Source organism: Sorex fumeus, unplaced genomic scaffold, assembly GCF_029834395.1.
Source record: "Sorex fumeus unplaced genomic scaffold, SorFum_2.1 ptg000007l, whole genome shotgun sequence".
Classification (NCBI taxonomy): Eukaryota; Metazoa; Chordata; class Mammalia; order Eulipotyphla; family Soricidae; genus Sorex; species Sorex fumeus.
This window is the reverse complement of record NW_026606064.1, coordinates 6550576-6576369: the sequence shown is the minus strand read 5'-3', so window position 1 is coordinate 6576369 and position 25794 is coordinate 6550576. Positions and strand designations below refer to the sequence as shown.

Sequence of the window (25794 nt, the reverse complement as noted above, 5' to 3'; positions counted from 1 at the left end):
CTCCTCTGCTCTTTTTTCCACTCCTCCCCGTTCCCTTTAGTAACCATAGTTTTCATTGAGTCTCAAAGATAAGTGTCTTGTCAGGTTTTGTTTTAGCAATTCACATTTTACAAATGAGTGAAGCTATATGAAATTGACTCATACTTGCTTCCTTAATTCACTAAAATAATCACCTCCAGATCCATCCATTTTACCCCAAAGCATAAGTTCATCTTTCTAAAAAATGTGGTACTGGGATAACTTTGAATATCTCTATCATAACTGTTTATGCGGTCTTCTGTTATTTTAAATTTGAATTGACTCCTATGGTGGCTAGTATGAAGATTCCTGACATGGTCCAGGCAGTACAAATACTCTTTTGAAGTAGTGTTTGCATATCTTTTTTTGATGAATGTCAAGGGGTGGCATTCTGAATCATCATGGTATCACTGTCCTCCCGTTGTTCATCGATTTGCTCGAGCGGGCCCTGTAACGTCTCCATCGTGAGACTTGTTGTTACTGTATTTGGCATATTGAATCGGTCACGGGTAGCTTGCCAGGCTTTGCCATGCGGGCGAGATACTCTCGTAGCTTGCCAGACTCTCCGAGAGGAGCAGAGGAATTGAACTTGGGTCGGCCATGTTGGCTGCATGCAAGGCAAACGCCCTACCCACTGTGCTATCACTCCAGCCCATTCTGAATCATATGGAATAAAATAATGTATAGAAATGCCTTATTATTTATTTTTTTCCTATTATCTATAAATTAAAATGAACTTAAAATCATAAACCCTATAATAAAGAACCTTTGTGTTACTATCCAGTAATTTATGCTGTCCATGTTTTCATGAAAGTAGAGCAATTTTTGGTTTTAAGTTGTGGTTGCTTAAATTTTAAAATGATATATCTGCTAGCAAATTCTAGATTACGAAGTGGAGTGTTTGTGAGTTATTTCAACTAATGAATTGACATAAGAGGCTTGGTCACTCCTAAAATTAAAATTCACTCCTGAGCTTTCTCCCTATGATAGTTTTCAATGAAGCTAATGTAAAGATGATTGATACCTTCTCCTGGAAAAAAAAATTAGTAACACGTTCTCATCCAGGTAGGTGATGCAGGGTAGTAACAATTTATCTGAAAGTTATTAAGACATTCATGGTTTTTATATGCTTTATCAGCCTATATCCAAAATATTGTATGTTTTTCACAAATAAATGATATAGAAAATGTACTTAAAAGCTGTTGTCATGATGAAACATATGTTTCATAAATTCATTTCTATTTTCACTATGTCCCTAGCTTTGGGACTTATTGACACTATCTCTTTTGGAAATACATTTGTTTTACCGTGTATTTTCTCATTTTTTCTCATAAGAATTTTATAAAAGTTGTTCTTACTAAACCAGTTACATAAGTAGAATATGTATCTCTGAAACTTTAAGTCATTTGCTCCATGAACTAATAGAAATGCATAGGGGAGACTAAATTTTAAGATAGGTGTATTCGAGTCTGATGTTCACAGTTAATCCAAAAGCGTTTAAAGCTTCATTATTAACATTGCTTTGTTTGATGACTATACTTGATATTCATGAGACTATGAAAGTTTGATTGTTATAATAGTATATCCTTAGTTATATATTAAACATAGAAGATCTGTATACTAATATACATATAAACATAAAATCAGGGCTAGAGTGATAACACAGCACGTAGGGCATTTGCCTTGCACGTGGCTGACGTGTGTTTGATTTCCAGCATCCCATATGGTCACACAAGAACCGGCAGGAGTAATTCTTGAGTGTAAAGTCAGGAGTAACCCCTGAGCATCACTGGGCTTGACTCAAAAAGCAAAAAACAAACAAACAAATAAACTAAAAAACACCAAGATAAAATCTATTACTGTGTCTTTTAATACAATAATTCTTTGATGCTGTTTCAGTCTATAAAAAGTAAAATGTTTTAATCATTTTCTGTATAACCAAAGTCAGAGTTTTCTCAGGTTTGTAAGTCGGAGTGGATGGCAACCTCTACTGGTTAAGTGCATTTTACTGTAGGTAACATTTTGTGTATTCTAATTATGGATAATGAATGGGAATCATTCTCACAAGAATTCTGTGATACGTACTCATAAGCTATCTATGAAATATGTTTCTCAAGATATTCTAAAAATTTAAAATAGATGAATCTCTGGAGATTGTGCTAGGTAAGGGTGAACAGCTCTTATCTTTTATTTTATTTTTAATTAAAATTTGATTTTTGGTTTTGGGATTACACTTGATGGTGCTCAGGGCTTACACCTGGTTCTGTAAAGAGTGACCAAACCTGAAAGTGCTCCAGAATTATATGTAGCACCAGACAGATCCAAGTTAGTCCAGTGCAAGGCAAGAGTCCTACCTTCTGCACTATCTCTCTGTACCCAATGTTTTTTCTTTTACAAAAATAAGTTTCCTCTATGCACCGTAGCACTGTAGCACTGTCCACCATTGTTCATCAATTTGCTCTAGTGGGCCGAGTAATGTCTCCATCGTGAGATTTGTTGTTATTGTGTTTTGGCATATCAAATACCTCACGGGTAGCTTGCCAGGCTTTGCTCTGTGGGTGAGATACTCTTGGTAGCTTACCAGGCTCTCTGAAAGGGGTAGAGGAATTGAACCCAGAACAGCAGGCCAGCTGCGTGCAGACAAATGCCTGGCCACTGTGCTATTACTCCAAGAGAGGAAAATGGGATATAAAAGAAATTGTTTAGAGACGATACTACTAGACTAATAGCTCTTAATGGCATCATTGAATTTGAAATTTGCTTCATAAAGCTAGAAATTTTTAATTAATTATGTACTTAATTTTAAACAATTAGTAAAGATCAATATATGTATATTTGTTGTCACTGTCACTGTCACTGTCACTGTCCTCCCATTGTTCCTTGATTTTCTCGAGCAGGCCCAGTAGCATTGTGAGACTTGTTGTTTCTGTGTTTGGCATATCGAATACAACACGGGGAGCTTGCCAGGCTTTCAGGCTTTACCATGCTGGCAAGACACTCTCGGTAGATTGCTAGGCTCTCTGAGAGGGGCGAAGGAATCGAACTCAGTTGGCCATGTTGGCTGCGTGCAAGGCAAATGCCTTACCCGCTCTGCTATCGCTCTAGCCCGTATTTGTTGTAGTAAATGTATATTAATAAAAGTTGGCATTTTTCATAAGTAACGTGCTCTTTTGAAAACAAATAATTTATCTTAAGAGCTCCAGATAATTTATCTGTCACAAAATTAGTTAGATAACTATTACTTTTAAAATAACTTGAATCTGAATGCGTTTTTCCCCTTTTTATTTGTAGACAAATTATACTGCTTATCACAAATGTGAAAGGAATGGTTCCTTTCCTACTCTAATACTATGCTTAACACAACTAAAGAATAATTTTTCCTAAAAAATTAAAATCAGATGTTAATTCTGGATATATTTTTAAAAATAATTTATTGAGGTAATATGGGTTACAATAGTGTCTATATTATTGTTTTCTTCTGATAATGCTACTTCAACCACTCTGCCACCAAAGTGTAAATAACCCTCCACCATCCCATCTTCTTCAACCCTTAAGGAGAAAGTTGAGAGGAGAAAATTCATATATTAAAACCCTCAACAATATGCAAGTTGAAGAAATCTAACTCAATATCATAAAGACCATATTCAACAATTCCACAGGAACATTATACTTCAAAGGGAAAACTTAAAGACTTGTCTTGTAATATGTGCACTTTCGCCACTACTACCTAAGATTTTTTTGATTCCTAGCCACAAAACGAAGGCATGGAAAAGAACAAAAAGGTATTTAAAATGCTAAATATTTCAAATTGTTACTATTCACAAATGATGTGATATTTTACATCAAGAGCTAAAAAGGTCATCAAAACTAGAAACAAAACAGTTCATAAAATAAAGAGTTAGGCTAAAAAATCAATATGTGAATATGGTGTATGCCAATACATAAGTAAAAATGTAGTAGAGAAGGAAATAAAAAGAGCAGTTATGTATAAAAAACCCATGTATCTAAAAATTAATAGGATCGCTCTTTGCAATTCATTCAAGAAACTTACTTCCAAATACTTAGAATTGACTATTGACAAAAAATTGTTTCTCAACATTTTCAAATAAGATTATGATGCAATTTCTGATACAATGTAATAGCATGTTCTCCAGACATTTGACCATCTCTCCCACGCAAGCTTATTTTACAAATTTCTAATGTTGCAACAAATAATGTAGAGAATTACTGATAATTTATCCTAAAGATGAAATTTTTTGTTAGTATACATGTTATTGAAAAGTTCTGATGTGTGCATTTTATTCTCTTACAGATACTATATTGCTGCTCTGGTAGCTTAGAGCTTCTCCTTGGAATTCATAAAAAACCAAAGTTTTGTAACGGAATTTGTCCTCCTGGGGCTCTCACAGAATCCAGACATTCAGAAAATAATATTTGTTATATTTCTGGTAGTCTACATTGCAACGGTTAGTGGGAACCTGCTGATTGTGTTGGCCATCCTGAGAAGTCCAGCGCTCCTAGGGTCCCCAATGTACTTCTTCCTGGCTTTTCTATCCTTCCTGGATGTGTGCCTCTCCTCAATCACTGCCCCCAAAATGCTTGTTGACATTCTCTATGAAAAGAAAACCATCTCCTTTGCAGGCTGTATGACACAGGTCTTTGCTGAACACTTCTTTGGTGGGGCAGAGATGATCGTCCTCACAGCCATGGCCTATGACAGGTATGTGGCCATCTGCAAGCCTTTACACTATTCTTCCATCATGACCTCCAGGCTCTGCAGCATTTTGATTGGAGTAGCCTGGACTGGGGGACTTCTTCATTCAGTTATCCAAATTGCCTTTACTTCCCAGCTGCCTTTCTGTGGACCTAACATCATTGATCATTTCTTATGTGACTTGTTCCCATTACTAAAACTTGTCTGTACTGATACTTATGTTTTTGGCCTTTTGGTGGTGGCCAACAGCGGATTCATCTGCATCCTAATCTTTTCCATGTTGCTTGTGTCTTATGGGGTCATCTTGTTTTCTCTGAGAAGTCACAGTACTGAAGGACAGAAGAAAGCCCTCTCCACCTGTGGATCTCACATTGCTGTTGTGGTTATGTTGTTTGTTCCATGTATATTTGAGTACGCACGGCCTCCATCTGCTTTCTACTTTGATAAAATGGTGGAGATATTCTACAGCTTGATAACTCCTCTGCTCAATCCCCTAATTTATACTTTCAGGAATAAGGAGGTGAAGAATGCCATGACAAAATTGTGGAAAAGATTAATAGTTGTGTCTGATAAAAAATAAATCATTATGCACAGAAAATACAATTTCTTGTAAAAACTTCAAATCATTTTCATGTAATATTACGTAGCGTTACAATTTGAATGAAGGTGAGACAATAAATAACATAAATTATAAGAGTTTGGGAAAATGTTTCACTATCTTGAATACCATCGCAGAATTCTTACTTAAAAGTTATAGACGAATTGCAAACATATTTAAATCTAGCCATTATAAAAAATTAACTAAAATAAGTCATCAATATTTGAAATCCGCGTTATAAATATAAATCCTTTGTGAATGAAGATAAGTAGTTTTTGGATTAGGAACGATGTTTGTTCAATTTTTCTAAAGAGGAATTTTTTGGATTTAGAAATCTAAGGAGTTTTTTCAGTTCCAAAATGTTCTTTATCCTATGTCCTGCAATGAAATATGATAGAACTACACAAGATTTTAAAATGTTCATGGAGTGGATTTATACAATAAAGATTCTGCTGGTTTTATATTCATAAACCTTTTCTAGAATCAACATAAAGTTCAATTTCTTTTTTGTAGCATCTCAAATAATGTAGCTAATTTAGGCACCAGGACACTGAGGTCAACTTTCTAAAAGTTTTTGATAAAACCCTGTTTTGAAAAACTTGTACTGCATAGTATTTCTCTAGAAAAATGTAAAAAGATCTTTACTTTCTAATCCCTTGTTTCACCAGATTTTTTAAAAAAATTATTTGCCACAGTCTTTGCTTTGATTTGGGAACAAATATGAATGTACTAGTACATATACGATTTAGCATGGATAGCATGTACATAGCATAAAGCAGAAATAACAATGGAAAAAAGAACATGAGGTTTTTTTAGTATGAAGTATCAGTTTGACTTTCTAAAATGTCAACAGACTGAAGCTGGGGAGATAGTACAGCAGGAAGGGCAGTTATCTTCCATGCAATTGAATCCAGATTTTATACTCACACCCACACATGGTCCTTGAGCTCTTTCAGAAGTAATTCCTGAGTGCTGAGTTCAGGAAAACCTCCTGAGTACAGCTATGTATGGTCCCAAACCAAAATCCTCAGCACACTAAAATAAGTAGCGAGAGTTTTAATAGGGGAAATAACATGCTCTATACTTTTTGTTTTCTTTTTTGATCAGACACGGCGGTGCTCCTATCTCTGCACTCAGGAATTAATACTGGAAGTTCTTGGGGGACCATAAGGGATGCAGACGATCCAACCCAGGTCTTTGGGGTACAAGGAAATGTCCTACCCACTGTACTACCACTCTATCTCTTCTACTTTTAAGTCTCTACTCCCAAACTTTCACAAAGTCTGTGAGGGAATAATGGATGAATCCAACAACAAAACTCAGAAGTGTTCATCTGAAATGAGACATGCTTATCGGCCTGTTCTGCTTTCCTGTTTTTATGTCCTTAAATTTTCACTTGATTATTAAATTAAAACATTGCATAATCTGGCTCATATGGTTTTATATAACCTTTATAAAAATTTGCATTATGACTCCTTGATTTAAAATCTATAAAGGTCTATTTTATGGAGGTAGTCTTTGCTTTTTCTAAAATAATATATATTACTCCTCTTCTTCTAACATTTTATAACAGTTTTACTCTACTGGGGACCTGACTATGATCTAGAGCATACAATGACATTCTATGGTACCAGGGGTAAAGGCCAAGGTAAAGGCCCTCCCGTTGATCGTCGATTTGCTCGAGTGGGCCCACTTTTTCAATTGCAAAATTTTGTTTAATTTCTTAAATGCATCTAATGTCACAAATAGCTTTACATTTGTGCCTCAAGTTGATAAAATTCATTCACATGCAGGAACTCTATTTTTTTATGTTAGTTGTTCATCTCCCCTAAAAGGAACTCAATCTGCAGAAGAACAGAAATAAAGCAGTGCATTATTCAAAAGAGGTAGAAATACAAATTTCTATTAATCCCATTAATAGGGCTGGAGCGATAGCACAGTGGTAGGGCGTTTGCCTTGCATGTAGCCAACATGGCCCGAGTTCGATTCCTCCGCCCTTCTCGGAGAGCCCGGCAAGCTACCGAGAGTATCTCGCCTGCATGGCAGAGCCTGGCAAGCTCCCCGTGACATATTCGATATGCCAAACACAGTAACAACAAAGTCTCCAATGGAGACGTTACTGGGCCCGCTCGAGCAAATCGATGATCAATGGGAGGGCCTTTACCTTACCTTTACCTTTACTCATTAATATAAAAGATTAAAGTTGAAATATTTAGGTAAACCAATGAGCTATGTTCTGAAGATCTGAAATCTGAATAGACTGCAACTTTACTTCATTGGCATTTTGAATCTTCATGGTCAATCTATTAATTTGCTAAGAATTCTTAACTTCTAGACCCCAAATTCATGCTTTATTATCATGTAATATTCTTTGTGGGCTGGAGAGATAGTAATGTGGGTAAGTAGTTGCCTTGCATGTTGCCAACCTGTGTTTAATCCTCACCAGCACATGTTATTCCTAAGCCCCAACAGGGAGTCATCCCTGAGCACCACTAAATGTGGCATATATACACACACACATATATGTGTATATATATATATATATGTATATATATATATACACACACACACGTGAATTTCCTTCATTCTATATAGTTATTAATTAAAGCCTACTGGAAATAATTATATCCTCAGAAATTTATGAGTTATAAAATAGCATACAGATAATATTATATCACACTGAATAATAATGCATCATTAAAATGATTGCCAGAATATGAAGAAATAGAGCCAATGAGAAATTAATCCATGCCAATTTAGAAAAGGGATATATGCAATTAGAAATATAAAAGTATATCAAGAAAATAATTTTATTAAGCATCAGTCACAGTTCTACTACAGAAAATATTTAATGAGCAGTGAAAATATCATGAATTTCTGCCAATCGTGCTTTCTCTTAAGAAGATTGTTTTATATTTGAGTACATGTTTATAGATAATAGAAACTGTTAGTCAAATTCTGCTTATCTCAAATTTTCTAAAATAATTATTTTTTTGAAGTGTCTGCAGGCGCCCCCCACTCCCCCCCCTCCCCCCCACTCTGGGAGGCAAAGGGGATCTGCGTCTCTCTCTGCCTGTCCCTTTGGTCCGGCAGCCCATCAGAGCTGCTCCCTTTTCCCCCACCCAGTCTTTACTTCCTGGACAAAAACCAGGTATCCGTGGGGGCATGGTCACTTCAGAGGTGGGCGTGGCTTTAAAGTGGGCGTGGCCTAATTTTCGGCGGGACAACGCTCACGGGGCCGCAGGTAGTTCACTCAAACCAGCAAATATTAGCCCTCCACATACACAACAACATGAGGAAACAATGCAAATCCCCACCACACGGAGACCATGAGGAAACACGTCTAGAAGTCTCAGTAGGTGCTAGCCACCTTAGGGACCTCTCTGACAAGGAATTCAGATATGAAGTCATCAAGATGTCCAATCAACTTGATGAAACAGTCACACACATATCCGCTAAACTGAAAGAGGACATGAAAGAAACAATCGATCGCACAATTGACAAAATACAGCAAGAAATGAGAGCCAAAATTGGAAAGCTCCACACAGAAATGGCACGCAAGACAGATTCCATAGATGAAGTCAAAACCTCACTCACTGCCTTCAAAAATAGAACGACCACAGCTGAGGAAAGAATCAGTGACTTGGAAGATCAGCTGCACCAAGTCAACAGACAACAGCAAACAATGGCAAAAGACCTCAAAATAGCTCAAGAGCGAATCAGAGTCCTACGAGATGATTCCAGAAGAAACAACATTAGAATCATTGGACTACCAGAAGCTCAAGGAAACAATCCCAATGAAAAAACCATGCTTAAGCAAATTATTGCCGAAAAATTCCCAGAGCTCCATAATACAGCCATCCAGATTCAAGAAGCCCGAAGAGTGCCAGCTAAAAGAGACCCCAACAGAAACACCCCAAGACATATTATAGTTAGAATGATCGATGCTGCCGATAGAGACACAATACTGCAAGCAGCAAGGGCAAAAAAGGAAATCACATACAAAGGAGCACCCCTGAGATTCACAGCAGACCTCTCAGAGAAACCCTACAAGCCTGAAGACAGTGGCGAGATATAGTCAAAAAACTCACTGAAATGAATGCTTCACCAAGAATATTCTATCCGGCTAAACTCTCACTCCAAATAGATGGAAAGCTACACTATTTTCTAGATAAATAGCAGCTCAGGGACTTCATAGACTCAAAACCAAACCTAAAACAAGGACTAAAGGGGCTACTATAAGACAAGACAAACCCTACAACCACAACACACCCGCACAGAAACATGGCACAAAACCCCATAACCATACTCTCTCTCAATGTCAACGGTCTCAATTCACCATTGAAGAGACACAGAGTGGCAAAATGGATACAGAGACAGAACCCAACATTCTGCTGCCTACAAGAAACTCATCTCAACACTCAGAGCAAACACAGCCTCAAAGTCAAAAGATGGAAAACAATCCTGCAAGAAAACAGCTCCTGCAAAAAAGCTGGGGTGGCCATACTAGCATGTGACAACATTAATTTCACCCTGAAAAAGGCTAGAAGGGACAGTGAAGGCCATTTTCTATTCATCAAGGGATATGTACAACAGGAAGAAATCACACTCTTAAATGTATACGCACCTAATGAGGGAACAGCAAATATTTAAAACAACTGCTAACAGACTTTAAGGAGGATATTGCAAGCAGCACAATAGTACTTGGAGACTTCAACATTGCCCTATCACCTCTGGACAGATCAACAAGAACAAAATCCAGCAAGGAATCATTGGCTTTGAAAGAAGAAATAGAAGAGAGAGGACTTATAGACTTATACAGGGCTTTACACCCCCAACAGAAAGAATACACATTCTTCTCCAGTGCACACGGAACATTTTCCAAAATAGACCATGTGCTAGGACACAAAACATACCTCAACAAAATAAGGAAGATAGAAATAGTATCAGCCATCTTTTCAGACCATGATGCACTGAGGATAGAAGTGAATCACACCAAGACACGGAGAACCAAATCAAACACCTGGAAATTAAACAACTCGATGCTGAACAACGAATGGGTCAGGAACGAAGTCAAGGACGAAATCAAAAGATACCTGGAAACAAATGAGAATAAAGACACGAGCTACCAGAACCTATGGGATGCAGCAATAGCTGTATTAAGGGGAAAATTTATAGCTCTGCAAGCATATCTTAGGTCTGTAGAAACGATGCACATAAACAACTTGACCTCACAGCTCAAGTCCTTAGAAAAGGATCAACAGAAAGAACCTAAATCAGGCAGAAGGAAAGAGATCATAAAACTTAGAGCAGAAATCAATGACATTGAAACCAAAGAAACAATCCGAAGGATCAATGAAACCAAGAGCTGGTTTTTTGAGAGAATAAACAAGATAGATAAACCACTCGCAACACTCACAAAGAAATAGAGAGAGAGAACCCTAATAAACCGAATCAGAAATGAGAAGGGGATATCACAACAGAAACCAAAGAAATCCAAAAGATCATCAGAGACTACTTTGAAAGTCTGTATGCCACGAAACAAGAGAATCTAGAAGAAATGGACAAATTCCTGGACTCCTATAATCTCCCAAAGCTGAATCAAGAAGACCTGGAGTATCTGAATAGACCTATTAACATCAACGAAATAGAAACTGCAATCAAAAGCCTTCCCAAAAACAAAAGCCCGGGCCCAGATGGATTCACTAGCAAATTTTTCCAAACATTTAAAGAGGACCTACTGCCAGTCCTTCTCAAGCTCTTCCAGGAAATTGAAAAAACGGAAACTCTCCCAAACAGTTTCTATGAAGCCCATATCTCTCTAATACCAAAAGGAAACAAAGACACCACGAGAAAAGAAAACTACAGGCCCATATCCCTGATGAACACGGATGCAAAGATTCTCAACAAAATACTAGCAAATAGAATTCAACTACTCATCAAAAAGATCATACACCATGACCAAGTAGGATTCATCCCAGGGATGCAAGGATGGTTTAACATTCGGAAATCAATCAACATTATCCACCATATCAACAAAAGAAAAGATAAAAATCATATGATCATATCAATAGATGCAGAGAAAGCATTTGTCAAGATCCAGCACCCATTTATGATGAAAACCCTAGCCAAAATGGGGAGAGAGGGGACTTTTCTCAATATAGTTAAAGCCATCTACCGCAAGCCTACAGCAAGCATCGTCCTCAATGGTGAAAAACTGAGAGCCTTCCCTCTAAGATCAGGGACGAGACAAGGATGCCCACTCTCTCCACTGCTGTTCAATATAGTACTGGAAGTACTTGCAATAGCGATTAGGCAAGAAAAGGATATTAGGGGCATCCAGGTAGGAAAGGAAGAAATCAAGCTCTCACTATTCGCAGATTATATGACACTATACTTAGAAAACCCTAAAACCTCTATCAAGAAACTTCTAGAAACAAAAGGCTTGTATAGTAAAGTGGCAGGTTATAAAATCAATGCCCAAAAGTCCATGGCTTTCCTATATGCAAATAGTGAAAGAGAAGAAAAAGACATGATGAAAACAAACCCATTTACAATTGTGCCCCAGAAAATCAAGTACCTAGGATTCACCTTAACTACGGAAGTAAAGGACCTGTACAAAGAAAACTACAGAACTCTACTTCAGGAAATAAAAGAGGATACGAGGAAATGGAAAAATATCCCCTGTTCATGGATCGGGAGAATTCACTTAATCACTTAACTTCCCGTTAGTCGTCGATTTGCTCGAGCGGGCGCCAGTAACGTCTCCATTTGTCCCTGTCGCGTGCTAGTGTAGCCCAATGGCATCTCTTCGCTCCGGGAACATGGAGGGCCTCAAACCGATCGTTCATGACCTTGACAAAGAAGTCTGACCATCTGGTAGGTGGGCGGCCACGCGGTCTCTTGACATCCCGTGGAATCCAATCAGTAACAGCTCTAGTCCAACGGTCGTCTTTAAATCTCATTACGTGACCAGCCCATCTGATTTTCGACACCTTGGCAAATGAGACAGCGTCCCTGATCCTTGATCGTCGAAGGATGTCAGAACTCCGGATTCGTTCTCTCATTTGAGTGAAACGTGATATTCCAAGCATAGCTCTTTCTATTCTTCTTTGGGAGACCTGAATAGCGTTCTCATCTTGTTTGCGTAGGGCCCAGGTCTCTGAGGCATATGTTAATGCAGGAAGAACAGTGGAATCAAAGAGATGTGCCCGGAGCCGGAGGTTCTTCGTCCTCTTAGCTATTTCTTCGACGTTCTTGAAGGCGTTCCAAGCCGCTCTCTTCCTCCTGCGCAGCTCGGGTGCCAGGTCATTTCTCATGTTGACCTCTCGACCTAGGTACACATAGCTGTTGCATTCGGAGATGGTCGTTCCATTGAGAGCAAATGGGGCGTCAGGAACAAGGCTGTTTCTCATAAACATTGTCTTCGTAAGATTCAGCTGTAGTCCTAGCTTTCCACACTCACGGTCAAAGTCGGCCAGCATTTGTGCTGCTTGGCTGATGTTTGGTGTTATTAAAACAATGTCATCAGCAAAGCAGAGGTGGTGTAGTTGCCGACCATCTATCTTCACTCCCATTCCTTCCCATTCTAGTCGTCGCATGATGTTCTCGAGGGTGGCACTGAAGAGTTTTGGTGAAATGGTATCACCCTGCCGCACCCCTCTCTTGACATCAACGATCACTTCTTTGTAGAATGGTGAGATCCTGGTAGTGAATCCGCAATACAGCTCACGGAGGATCCTGATGTATTGGGCTTGAATGCCCTGATTGGCTAGGGCTTCAATGACCGCTTCCGTCTCAACAGAATCAAAGGCCTTCTTTAAATCAATGAACGTTAAGCAGAGCGGCATCTTGAACTCCCGAGAAACCTCAATGAGTTTGGTTATCGTGTGGATATGGTCGATGGTGCTGAATCCTTTGCGGAACCCTGCTTGCTCGCATGGTTGTCCTTCATCTAGTGTTCTGCCAATCCTATTCAGGATGACTCGAGTGAACAACTTGTAGATGACAGACAATAGGCAGATCGGGCGATAGTTGCCAATGTCATGGATGTCTCCCTTCTTGAACAGTAGTACGGTCCTGCTGGTTTTCCATTGAGATGGAACCTTGCATTCAGACAGGTAGCGAGTGAAGAGCCGAGCCAGTGTATTGATGAGTACTGACGGCAGGTTCTTCAGGTGTTCAGGTCTGACCTTGTCTGGGCCGGGTGCTCTTTGCTTCTTTACTGACGAAATGGCGTGTTGGATTTCGGAAGGGAGAACGTTGGGAACGGCATACCCATCCTGTGGAATTTGGTATGTCGGCAAGTGGACATGGCTATCGAAGAGATTTGAGTAGAAGTCATGGATAATCTTCTCCATTGCCGTTCTGGAGGATGTGATGGATCCATCAGGACGTCGGAGGGCAGTCATCTTGGTCTTATAGTTGGCGAAGGACAGGCGGGCGTTACGAATACTTTTCCCGGCTTCTGCCGCATCTACCAGTACTTCTGCTCTTCTCTCTTTGAGGTCTTCCTTGATCGCATCTCTGCACTGCTTTGCAAGCTCGGACGTTAGCTTGCGGTTGCCTGAGGCATGCGCCAAACCACGCTGGCGAATTAGCTCAAGAGTTTTCGAAGATAGGCGACTTTTTGTGGCTATCTCTCTCTTGGCGTTCCTCGCACATTCATGGAGGTGCTGAACCAGTCGATCGTATTCCTCGTCAATGTTGTCAACAATGGCATCTTCCCATGTTGCCGCAATAGTACCAAAGAGTTCCCAGTTGGTGGTCGTTCTGGGAGTTCTCTTTTTGAACTTTGCAGCCCTTTCTCCCCGCTCTGTGAAGTAGAATTTTGCACGAAGGAGACGGTGGTCCGATCCCGTTCGAAATTTGGGGACAACAGCGACATCAGTCAGGCAAAACCGTCGATTGAATATGATGTGGTCTATTTCGTTGTGGAATCGTCCACCGGGAGACTCCCATGTCCATCGTTTAGATTCTGCCTTCTGGAACTGTGAGTTACCATGAATGGTCTTGGTCGACATGATGAACTCAGACAGTCTCTCACCCTGTTCGTTCCATTCTAGGCCATGGGTCCCGATGTGAAGTTCTTCAGCTGATCTTCTCGGTCCTATCTTGGCATTAAAATCACCCACAATGATCTTGTAGAAGGTGTGGTCTTCTTTATAGAACTTCTCTAGCTCCATGTAGAACTTCTCGATTTCTCTTTCATCATAATGAGATGTTGGTGCGTAGACAACGAAGATAGAAACTGCAGGCAGTGAGCCACATCTATTCAAATGTAAACGTCCGATTCGGGTTGTTAGGCATTCGAATGAATCAATGCTCTTGGACACTACTTCCACTACCCAGCCGTCGCCACACTCCAGGACGCTTTCCGGACCCGCGCGGCAGCTCCGGCCGAGACCCACGCACAACTGAAGACCCACAGAACAAGGTAAGCGGAACTCTCTGAGACCTTGGACTCCAGGCCCGGCGGACCCAGGGACAGAGCTTCTCTGCTTGCTCCCACCACCACAGGTGACAAAGGGATTCTAATCAGGAGCCCCACCCTACCCTGCCCTGTCTGCTTCCATCAACCACCCAGGGATCGAATTGTGCACAGGAGACCCACCCTACCCAGATAAATACCCCACTGGCAGACTTCCACTCTCGACACTACTTCCACTACCCAGCCGTCGCCACACTCCAGGACGCTTTCCGGACCCGCGCGGCCGCAAGCGGCTGCGCGACACATCATAAGACACTAAATACCCGTCTTCTGGAATTGTCGTACCATATTTGATAGGGTTCAAATATGGTAACACCTACAAGGGTGATTAGAGGTCACCCCAAAAGCCTCTATACCTCTCGGAAAGACTGGCAAGCTACCGAGAGTATTCCGCCCGCACGGAAGAGCCTGGCAAGCTATCCGCTGTGTATTCGATATGCCAAAACCAGTAACTACAACTGGTCTCATTCACCTGACCCTGAAGGCTTCACCGACATGGCAGCACTGAGAAGGATGAGAAAGGAGAGGCCGACAAAATCTCAAGGCCGACCTAGGCTGCCACAACGAAGGAAGACAAAAATGATCGTCTGTACTTTCAATGCACGTACGCTAGCATCAGATGCATCCATCGAGGACCTGATGGTACAAGCGCGAATGATCAAGTACGACATCATTGGTCTGACTGAGACAAGAAGACACGAATCTCACCATGCCGTTTTCGACACTGGAGAAGAATTGTTCCTCGGAACATGCGATAAAAGAGGTGTTGGAGGCGTCGGTGTCCTTGTCAACACAAACTTGGCCAAGAGCATCGGGAGAATTAACATTGTCAAAATGGCAATACTTCCCAAAGCACTGTATAAATTCAACGCAATCCCTATTAGGATACCCATGACATTCTTCAAAGAATTGGAGCAAACACTCCTGAAATTCATATGAAACAATAAGCCCCCACGAATAGCTAAAGCAATTCTTGGGAAAAAGAAAATGGGAGGAATCAACCTCCCTAACTTCAAAATCTACTACAAGGCAGTAATAATTAAAACAGCCTGGTACTGGAACAAAGGCAGAGCTGTAGATCAATGGAACAGGGTTGAATATACTGACGTACCCCCCCCCCAAGCATACGAGCATCTAATCTTCGATAAGGGGGCAAGAAAAGTGAAGTGGGGCAGGGAAAGCCTCTTTAACAAATTATGCTGGAAAAACTGGATGACTATATGCAAAAAAATGGGCTCAGATCTCTGCCTAACTCCATGTACAAAAGTAAGATCTAAGTGGATTAAAGACCTCAACATCAGACCGGAATCTATAAGATACATTGAGGAAAATGTTGGCAAAACCCTTCATGACATAGAAGCTAATAGTGTCTTCAAAGATGTCACACCGCTGGCCAAGCAAGTGAAAACAGAGATAGATAAATGGGACTATCTTAAACTAAGAAGCTTCTGCACCTCAAAAGAAACAGTGACCAAAATACAAAGACAGTCAACTGAATGGGAAAGGATATTCGCCAACTACACATCTGATAAGGGGTTAATTTCAAGGATATACAAAATACTGGTTCAACTCCACAAAAAGAAAACATTCAACCCCATCAAAAAATGGGGAGATGAAATGAATAGAAACTTTGACAAAGAAGAAATCTGAATGGCTAAAAGACACATGAGAAAATGTTCCACATCATTAATCATCAGGGAGATGCAGATCAAAACCACAATGAGGTATCACCTCACACCACAGAGACTGGCCCATATCCACAAGAACAAAAGCAACCGGTGCTGGCGCGGATGTGGTGAGAAAGGGACACTCCTTCACTGTTGGTGGGAATGCCGACTGGTTCAGCCCTTCTGGAAAACAGTATGGATGATTCTCAAAAAACTAGAAATTGAGCTCCCATTTGACCCAGCAATACCACTCCTGGGAATATATCCCAGAGAGGCAAAAAAAGTATAGCTGAAGTGACATCTGCAATTGTCTGTTTATTGCAGCACTCTACAATAGCCAGAATCTGGAAAAAAATTGAGTGCCCGAGAACAGATGACTGGTTGAAGAAACTCTGGCACATTTACACAATGGAGTACTATGTAGCTGTTAGAAAAGATGAAGTCATGAAGTTTACATATAAGTGGTACTACATGGAAAGTATCATGTTAAGCGAAATGACTCAGAAAGAAAGGGATAGACATAGAAAGATTGCATTCATCTGGGGAACATAAAGTAACAAAATAGGAAACTAACACCCAAGTATGGCAGAGATTAGTACCAGGAATTTTACTCAATGACCCGGAGGACAACCACACATGTTAGGGGAAGGGGGAGCTCAGAAAGAGAAGGGAACACCAAATAAAGGGTGTTGGGAGGATCCGCCCATGATGGGAGAGCATGCTGAGGGTAGACTGTCGACCAAGCATGATTGCCACTCAATGCCTCTTTTGCAGACCATGGCACTCAAAAGGAGAGAGAGGGAAATGCCCTGCCACAGAGGCAGGGTAGGATGGGGGCTGGGGGGGAGGGGATGCTGGGATCCGTGGTGGTGGGAAATGCGCACTGGTGGAGGGATGGGTGTTTGATCATTGTATAATCCAAACCCAAGCACAAAAATGTGTAAGTCTACAACTGTACCTCATGGTGCCTCAACTATTAAAAAATACATAAATATAAAAAAAAGAAATCAGCATTTTTCTTATAAAAAATAATTATTATTTTTTTAATTTTTATTAGTGAGAACCATGAGGTACAGATGTAGACTTACAAATTTTGTGCTTGGGTTTTAATTATACAATGATCAAATACCCATCCCTCCAACAGTGCCCATTTCCTACCACCACGAATCCTAGTATCCCTGCCACACCCCAACCTCCCCATCCCAGCCTGCCTCTCTGGCAGGGCATTCCCCTCTGTTCTCTCTCTCTCTTTTGGGTATTTTAGTTTGCAAAAGAGGCATTGATTGGCAATCATTTTTTTCTCACTGATACTCTATATTGAGAGAAATATATTGTTCAATGACAGAAAGCTTATATCTATGTTCTGATTTATAATTTTCATGTTGCTCAGAACAGTTATACTATGATTTAGTTAACTAATAGAAATTTTTGGAGGAGTCTCAAGCTTACTCATAAAGGAGGACTTGGGTACTTGACATTAAGGTCAGTTCCAACCAATAGAAATCTAAGATTTAAGCAAGCCAAGGAGATGAAACTTTAGAACGTAGATGCTTTGAGTTTAAGTTCTAACTTTCCTATTTCCTAGCAGAATAGCGTCTATAATTCTTAGGCTTATTAATCATAAATGGGTGCTATAAAATAATATTTTCTTTAAAATTAAATAAAATACTTAATGGAAAACTCCATACACATTATAAATACTTAATAAATGTATCCTGTTATTTACCAATAATTTTTGATTTTCATTTTTTCATTTCATCATCCTGTTATTCGTTGATTGCCTTGAGCAGGCCCCAGTAATGTCTCTTTCATCCTAGCCCTGAGATTATAAAATCAAGGCTCTTTAGGAGAATGAGACCCATCATTGTTACTGGTATTTGGCATATTTGGTACGCCACAAGGAGTTTGCCAGACTCTGCCCTGTGGGCAGGCTACATTCGATAGCCTGCAAGTTTGTTCAAAGTAGGAATGAGATAATAAGATGTCATAAAAAGATGTACTGATAAGATGTCGCACGGCCATGTATGCGGCCGCACGGTTCGGGAGCTGGATTTTATAGTCTCTCTGAGTCTTGGCCATTGATGGGATTACACGGCGCCAGGGGGCCAGGTGGTGGGTGTGACCCCCGCCTACTGGAATTTGGAGGATCTGGGTGGAGGATGCTCGACTCCAATCCGAGTAGGCTTGGAGATCTCGGCTCCGGAACCCGCGTGGATTTGTCCCTCTGCCAGTACCTTCATGTGTGCGGAGAGTGGTCTCAGCATGGTGGTGGCTGGTCCTGGAGGTCTTCGGCTACCGGAGCCCTGGTCGGGGCAGGGAGGAAAGTTCAACCCGCTCCCCTCCAAGGGGCCCCGGCGAGGAACACCCAGGCGCAGGGGCAGAAGACTGCACTGTTCTCGTCCGGGAGCTGGATTTTATAGTCTCTGAGTCTTGGCCGTTGATGGGATTACACGGCGCCAGTCTTCTGCCCCCGCCCCTGCCTGTTCCTCGCTGGGGCCCCTTGGAGGGGAGCGGATTCTGCTTTCCTCCCCGCCCTGATCAGGGCTCCGGCTGCCGAAGACCTCCAGGACCAGCCACCACCTTGCTGAGACCACTCTCCGCACACATGAAGGTAGAGGCAGAGGGACAAATCCACGCGGGTTCCGGGACTGAGATCTCCAAGCCTGCTCGGATTGGAGTCGAGCATCCTCCACCCAGATCCTCCAAATTTCACTAGGCGGGGGTCACACTCACCACCTGCCCCCTGGCGCCATGTAATTTTTGATAAAAATAAAAATAACACCATTCATATAGTTCCCCAGTAAATTCTTCCAAAGCTAAATATTGTGAGATTCAGAGTCAATATATTAAAACTTTTATTAGCTATTAGAAATTTCAGGTTTATTCTGCAAATAATATATTTTATTCATAAATAACCAATGGTTTCTTCTGATGGAAATGAAAGCACTTTCAAAGAAAACTCGAGGAGCAACTATAAAAATGATTAAAGAATGAAAAATACTGATTCTATTTAGTAAGATACATTAAATTTGATTAAGGTACCAAGCAATTAAACTTCATTGTTTGGAAATATACACATTCCCAGAGGAATGAGAGAGAATTCTATTCGTTCATAATTTCCCTGTTCAACCTCTTTAAATTACATTCAGAAATCCAGGAAGCAATTTGGGCTTTTAATCCCACCCATCCCAAATCATGTTGAGAGCAGTGCTGCAGAAGCTATGGAAAACACTCTCTACTCTATCAGCCAGAGATGCTCTTAATCTTCCCCATAGAAGTAGCACTAGGACCTTGGAAAAACCTTCACTTGTTCATCAGCCTCTGGATGGATATTCATGCATAGAGAGCAGGATTTTGTCATCACCAGAACTTTCCAGAGATTGACACAGGGTGAGATGTATATTTTAAATTTTTGTGATTTCAGGAAGGATTAAAAATTGTGATATAGCACTTAAAACTATCAGTATTGTTTGTCATGCTTCTCAATTGACTAGAATCACAGACCTATCATTTAGTTATGTGCATGAGAACTAGTCATAAACTTTTCTGACTCTAGATCATATTTTAAAAAATTACATTATAATTACAAATCTGAAGCTTTGAAAAAACAAATGAAATGACATGCCCATGTCAAAAGAATAGCATTTTCAATATTATAAAAAGTCATTAATTTTTGGTTTAAGAAAACAAACATTTGGAGAGTGTGTTTGGAGTCACTGTTGCTAGAATAGAAGCATGCCTTATTTTGTTTCAGCTCTCCATCAGCACTTCATTTATTCTTCTTATAGCTTTCATTTATCAGGTATCACAAAGGCTGTTTTCACTCAGGTGTTTGAGATATGAAGGGCTTTTTAAAGACTACTAATTTAGTGCACTGAGAATCAAATATTTTTCACATTCATAGATTATTGATATAAAACATACCATTGAGTATTTCATGAAAAGTCTAGTTGACTTGAAAAAGTGATGTATGTTACAAAACAAAAACCTTCATTAAGAGAGAAAAACTCCACCAAATTTTATAATTGTTGTCGATTACAAAGTTGATATTTAATATTTCTGACATAGGGTAAGATGTATAATTTGAATTTTGTGATTTCAGGAAGGATTAAAAATTGTGATATGGTTCTAAAAACTATAAGTATGATTTTTCATGCTCCAGAGTTGGCTAGAATCACATAATAATTTGATGTTTCTATCTGCAATGGATCAGATATATTTCAATGGTGGAAGTCTGAGATGCTTTTGTGTTAGTTGCAATCGTTTTGTCTCACTCTTTAAGTGAACTCAATCAGCATAAAATCATAAAGTTAAAAATTGCATTTATCAAAATGTCAGAGAAGTAGAGGAGAATTTAAAATTTACATCAATATTAGTCCACCAAAATCTAAATATTCAGATAAAACAACACAACTCTCTTTGAGTAGAGAAAAAGATCTGAGAAGAGACTATAATTCCCAAATTATCATGAAAAGTAAAGTGTTTATGTAGATAAGACAAAAAAATACACCATTTATTATTATGCTAAATAATGCTATTGGATCATATTTCCAAAGGGTTTAAAGCACATTTGACATGGAAGAAGATAATGAGTTTTATTCTGTTCTTTTTTGAATGACTGATGCAGCATTATTTAGACATATAGTGGCGGGTAAAATTACTCAAAAGAGAATTATATAAAATTTAAAAAAAACAGGGGCTGGAGCCATAACACAGTGGGTAGGACCTTTGCCTTGCAAGTGGCCGACCTGGATTCGATTGCCAGCATCCCATATGGGTCCCCGAGCACTGCCAGAAGTGATTCCGGTGTGCAAAACTAGGAGTAATTACTTCCATGTGTGACCTTAAAAGAAAATAAAATTTGAAAAACAAACTTTTTATTGTTTTCTTTTGGTTCACACCTGCTGTTGTACAGGGGCTTTTCAGTTTCTCTACTCAGGAATCACTCCTAATGCTGGCGTCCTGGTAGTGCTCTGTTGAGATGTCACTCTTCTCCATCTTGTAGTGATTATTTAAAAGTTAATCTGCTACAAATTTTCATATAATTTTGAAAATTGCATCCACTTAAAGGTGAAAACTGAAATTTGTATTACGTTAAGAGCCACTATTTTATTAGAAAAGTTTTTTGTTGCTAAAATAATCAGAAGGAACTTACTGGCTGTGGGGATACCATGGAGGTCAATTATAAGGTCAGAGACCCAAGAGATTCCTGAGTCTACAGATAATGGCCAGAGGAGCACTGAGGCACACACAGTGCTTTCAGGAGTTGAACTAGGAATGAAATTTGTAGAATTTTCTATAGCAATCAGGATTGGGGACTGGAGTGATGGCACAGCAGGTAAGGCATTGGCCTTGCAAGTGTCCCACAAGGCCGAGTGGAGTTCGATACCACCGCCCCTCTCGGTGAACCCAGCAAGCTACCGAGAGTATCCAGTCCCCAGGGCAAAGCCTGGCAAGCTACCTGTGACTTATTCAATATGCCAACAGAGTAACAATTGTCACAATGGAGAAGTTACTGGGCCCGCTGGAGCAAATCACTGAACAATGGGAGGACAGTGACAATGACAGTGAATCAGGATCGGAATAGTTTCTTCCTAGAGGAGTATGTAGGGCTAAATTGATATCAATCAGAATTTTGAGGCTAGAACCCTTAGACATTAAGATGTAACGCTTTGTATAAAGTATCCAATAATTACAGCACTAATTATAGAGTTGTATAGTATGTTAGAATGTTAGTTCCAAGCACGTGAACTAATTATTCTGGATAAAAAACCTGACAAGGGCTGAGTCATAGTAATGCTATCTGATTATATCAGGTAGGGTGTTTTCTTTGCACTTTTTAATTCTGGGTTTGGGATCCCTATAGCCATGCCAGGAATGTTTTCTGAGCAAAGAACTAGGAAAAAGTCCTAAGTACCACCAAGTGTACCCCAAAATAAAAGCAAAACAAACAAAAACAAAAATAGAAGATTAAGTTCTGTCTGATCTCCTCTTGAGCTTTTAGCTGAGAAATATCAATGATGCATTAAAAATTGTATTTAAGAATATATTATACTTCAGAAGCATTCAAATTTTAACTTTCTTCTTACTAGAGATTAATCACAAGTATATGAGAATCCATGTTAATTTCTGATGAATTTCTTCTAATTTTATCATTTTTTTTTGTCAAATTATGAAAGAATAATTTCCTTTTATTCTCAATAAACTATCCAGTTCTATTCACAGACCCTTATCTTTTCAAATAGTATCTTTATTCTTGTACTAGAATTCAACACCAGGTGAAGAAAATTATTCCTCGAACAAAAAAACAAATATCAGGAGAGTTCTCTGGGCATAAAAAATCATAGCAAAATTAAACAAGATTGATCATTGATTTTTATTTACATTAAAATTCTATAGTCACATCCAGTATGTTTCTCAGGTAGGCACAATTCCTAAAAAGTGCCTGCATAATTAGTTCCAAAACCATCTATAATTTTTCACCCCCTAACACAGGATGCCTGCTGATTGGCTATGTGAAATATCACAGCCTCTGTTTTTAATGCTCTTATAGAATTTGGATGGGCTTAATGTGTCTATGAACTTGAACAATGGCTCGCAGTTGGGAGTCACAGTGGGGGAGTTGGGGTGAGAGATTATATTGAAGAAATGAGCCAGTGAGCTCACACATGGCTGCCCTGGAAACCCTAACCTTGACTAGTCCTTGTGGGCAATTGTTTCTTTGTGTGTTTGTTCCTGTCTTTCTCTACCAAGACTGCTGGATGGATGTGAAAATGCCAATAGGATTGGCTTTTTTGGGGTAAATTCCCTCAATGGCAACAAGCTGAATTTGGGTCATTTCTTCCTACTTAATTTTAATTTATTTATTAATTTTTCTTTGGCTTCTTATGTTTAGGGTTTCAGTTTCAAAGAACTATGTATGTAATGTTCACCTTTACCATATCTCACATTTTACTTGCATTCCAACCCCCCGAAGACTCCTTTGCTCTTTTTTCCACCCCTACCCTTTCCCTTTAACAACCATAGTTTTCACTGAGTCTAAAATATAAGGGCTATGTCACATTTTGTTTTAGCAAGTCACATTTCACATATGAGTGAAGCTATCTGATAATTGTCTCAGACTTCCTTACTCAATTCACTTAGCATAATCCCCTCCATATCCATGGTGGTGGGAAATGCGCACTGGTGGAGGGATGGATGTTTGATCATTGTATAATCGAAACCCAAGCACAAAAATGTGTAAGTCTACAACTGTACCTCATGGTGCCTCACTATTAAAAAATAAATAATAATAGGGCTGGAGCGATAGCACAGTGGGTAGGGCGTTCGCCTTACACGCGGCCAACATGGCCGACCTGAGTTCGATTCCTCTGCCCCTCTCGGAGAGCCCGGCAAGCTACCGAGAGTATTCGATATGCCAGACACAGTAACAACAAAGTCTCCAATGGAGACGTTACTGGGCCCGCTCGAGCAAATCGACGATCAACGGGAGGGCCTTTACCTTTACCTTTAAATAAAAAATAAAATTAAAAAAAAGCAAAAAACAAACAAACATAAAAACACCAACATAAAATCTATTTCTGTGTCTATTAACACAATCATCTTTTATGATGTGTCAGTCTATTAAAAATAAAGTATTTTAGTGATTTTCTGGATAACCAAAGGGACAATTTTCTCAGGTTTCTAAGTGAGAGTGGACAAAGGCATTTTACTATAGGTAACATTTTGTATATTCTAATTATGGATAATGATTGGGAATTATTCTCACAATAATTCTGTGATATGCACTCATAAGCTATCTATAAAAATATATTTCACAAGATATTCTAAAAATTTGAAATAGATGTATCTCTGGAGATTGTGCTAGATAAGGGTGAACAGCTATTATCTTTTGTTTTATTTTTAATTAAAATTTGATTTTTGGTTTTGGGATTACACTTGATGGTGCTCAGGGCTTACACCTGGTTCTGTAAAGACTGACCAAACCTGAAAGTGCTCCATGATTTTATGTAGCACCAGACAGATGCAAGTTAGTCCAGTGCAAGGCAAGAGTCCTACCTTCTGCACTCTCTCTGGACCCAATGTTTTTTCTTTTACAAAAATAAGTTTCCTCTATACACTGTAGCACTGTAGCACTGTCCACCATTGTTCATCAATTTGCTCTAGTGGGCCGAGTAATGTCTCCATCGTGAGATTTGTTGTTATTGAGTTTTGGCATATCAAATACCTCATGAGTAGCTTGCCAGGCTTTGTTCTGTGGGCAAGATAATCTCGGTAGTTTACCAGGCTCTCTGAGAGGGGTGGAGGAATAGAACCTGGCTCGGCTGTCCAGCTGCTTGTAAGGCAAACACCCTGCTGCTGTGCTATCACTCCAAGAGTGTATAATAGGATATAATAAGGCTGTTTATAGACAATACTGCTAGAATAACAGCTCTTAATGGCAAAATTGAATTTGAAATTTGCTTCATAATGGTAGAAATTTTTAATTAATTATGTACTTCATTTTAAATAATTAGTAAAGAACAATACATGTATATTTGTTGTAGTAAATGTATAAAAGTAAACGTTGGCGTTATTAATAGGTGCTGTGCTATTTTAAAAACAAATACTTTATCTTATGAGCTTTCGATAATTTACCTTTCAAAAAATTAGTGCCATAACTATGAATTTCAAAATGCCTTGAAACTGGATGCATATTTCTCCATTTTATTTGTAGAAAAGTTGTACTCTTTATCACAGATGTCAAAATACTGGTTCCTTTTCGACTCTAATACAGTGCTTATCACAACTAACAAATAATTTTTGCCTAAAAATTAAAATCCGAAGTGAATTATGAATATATTTTTTAAATTAAATTATTGAAGTAATATGGGTTACAATAGTGTCTACATTATTGTTTTCTTCTGATAATGCTACTTCAACCACTCTGCCACCAAAGTGTCAATAACCCTCCACTGTAACATTCTCCTCACACCATTAAGGACAAAGTTGAGAGGATAAAATTCATATATTAAAACCCTCAACAATATGCAAGCTGAAGAAATCAAACTCAATATCTTGAAGACCATAGTCAATAATTTCAAAGGAACATTACACATCAAAGGGAAAACTTAAAGCCTTTTCTGTAATATGTGCACTTTCACCACTACTACCTAAGATATTTTTGATTCTTAGCCACAACAAGGAGGCAGGGAAAAGAAGGAAAAGGTATTCAAAATGCTAAATACTTCAAATTATTAGTACTCACAAATGATGTGATACTTTACAACAAGAATGAAAACAGTCATCAAAAAACTAGAAGTAAAAC

At 39.3% G+C, this 25794-nt stretch overlaps 1 protein-coding gene across 1 annotated transcript; it reads left to right on the top strand.

The window, feature by feature from the left end:
• Nucleotides 1-3782: 3782 nt before the first annotated feature.
• LOC130042722 (olfactory receptor 4C15-like) lies at nucleotides 3783-5312 on the top strand. The gene is made up of 2 exons (XM_056134898.1): nucleotides 3783-3800; nucleotides 4359-5312. The coding sequence occupies exons 1-2, from the start codon at nucleotides 3783-3785 to the stop codon at nucleotides 5310-5312; spliced, it is 972 nt and encodes a 323-aa protein (XP_055990873.1).
• The last annotated feature ends 20482 nt before the right edge of the window (nucleotides 5313-25794 follow it).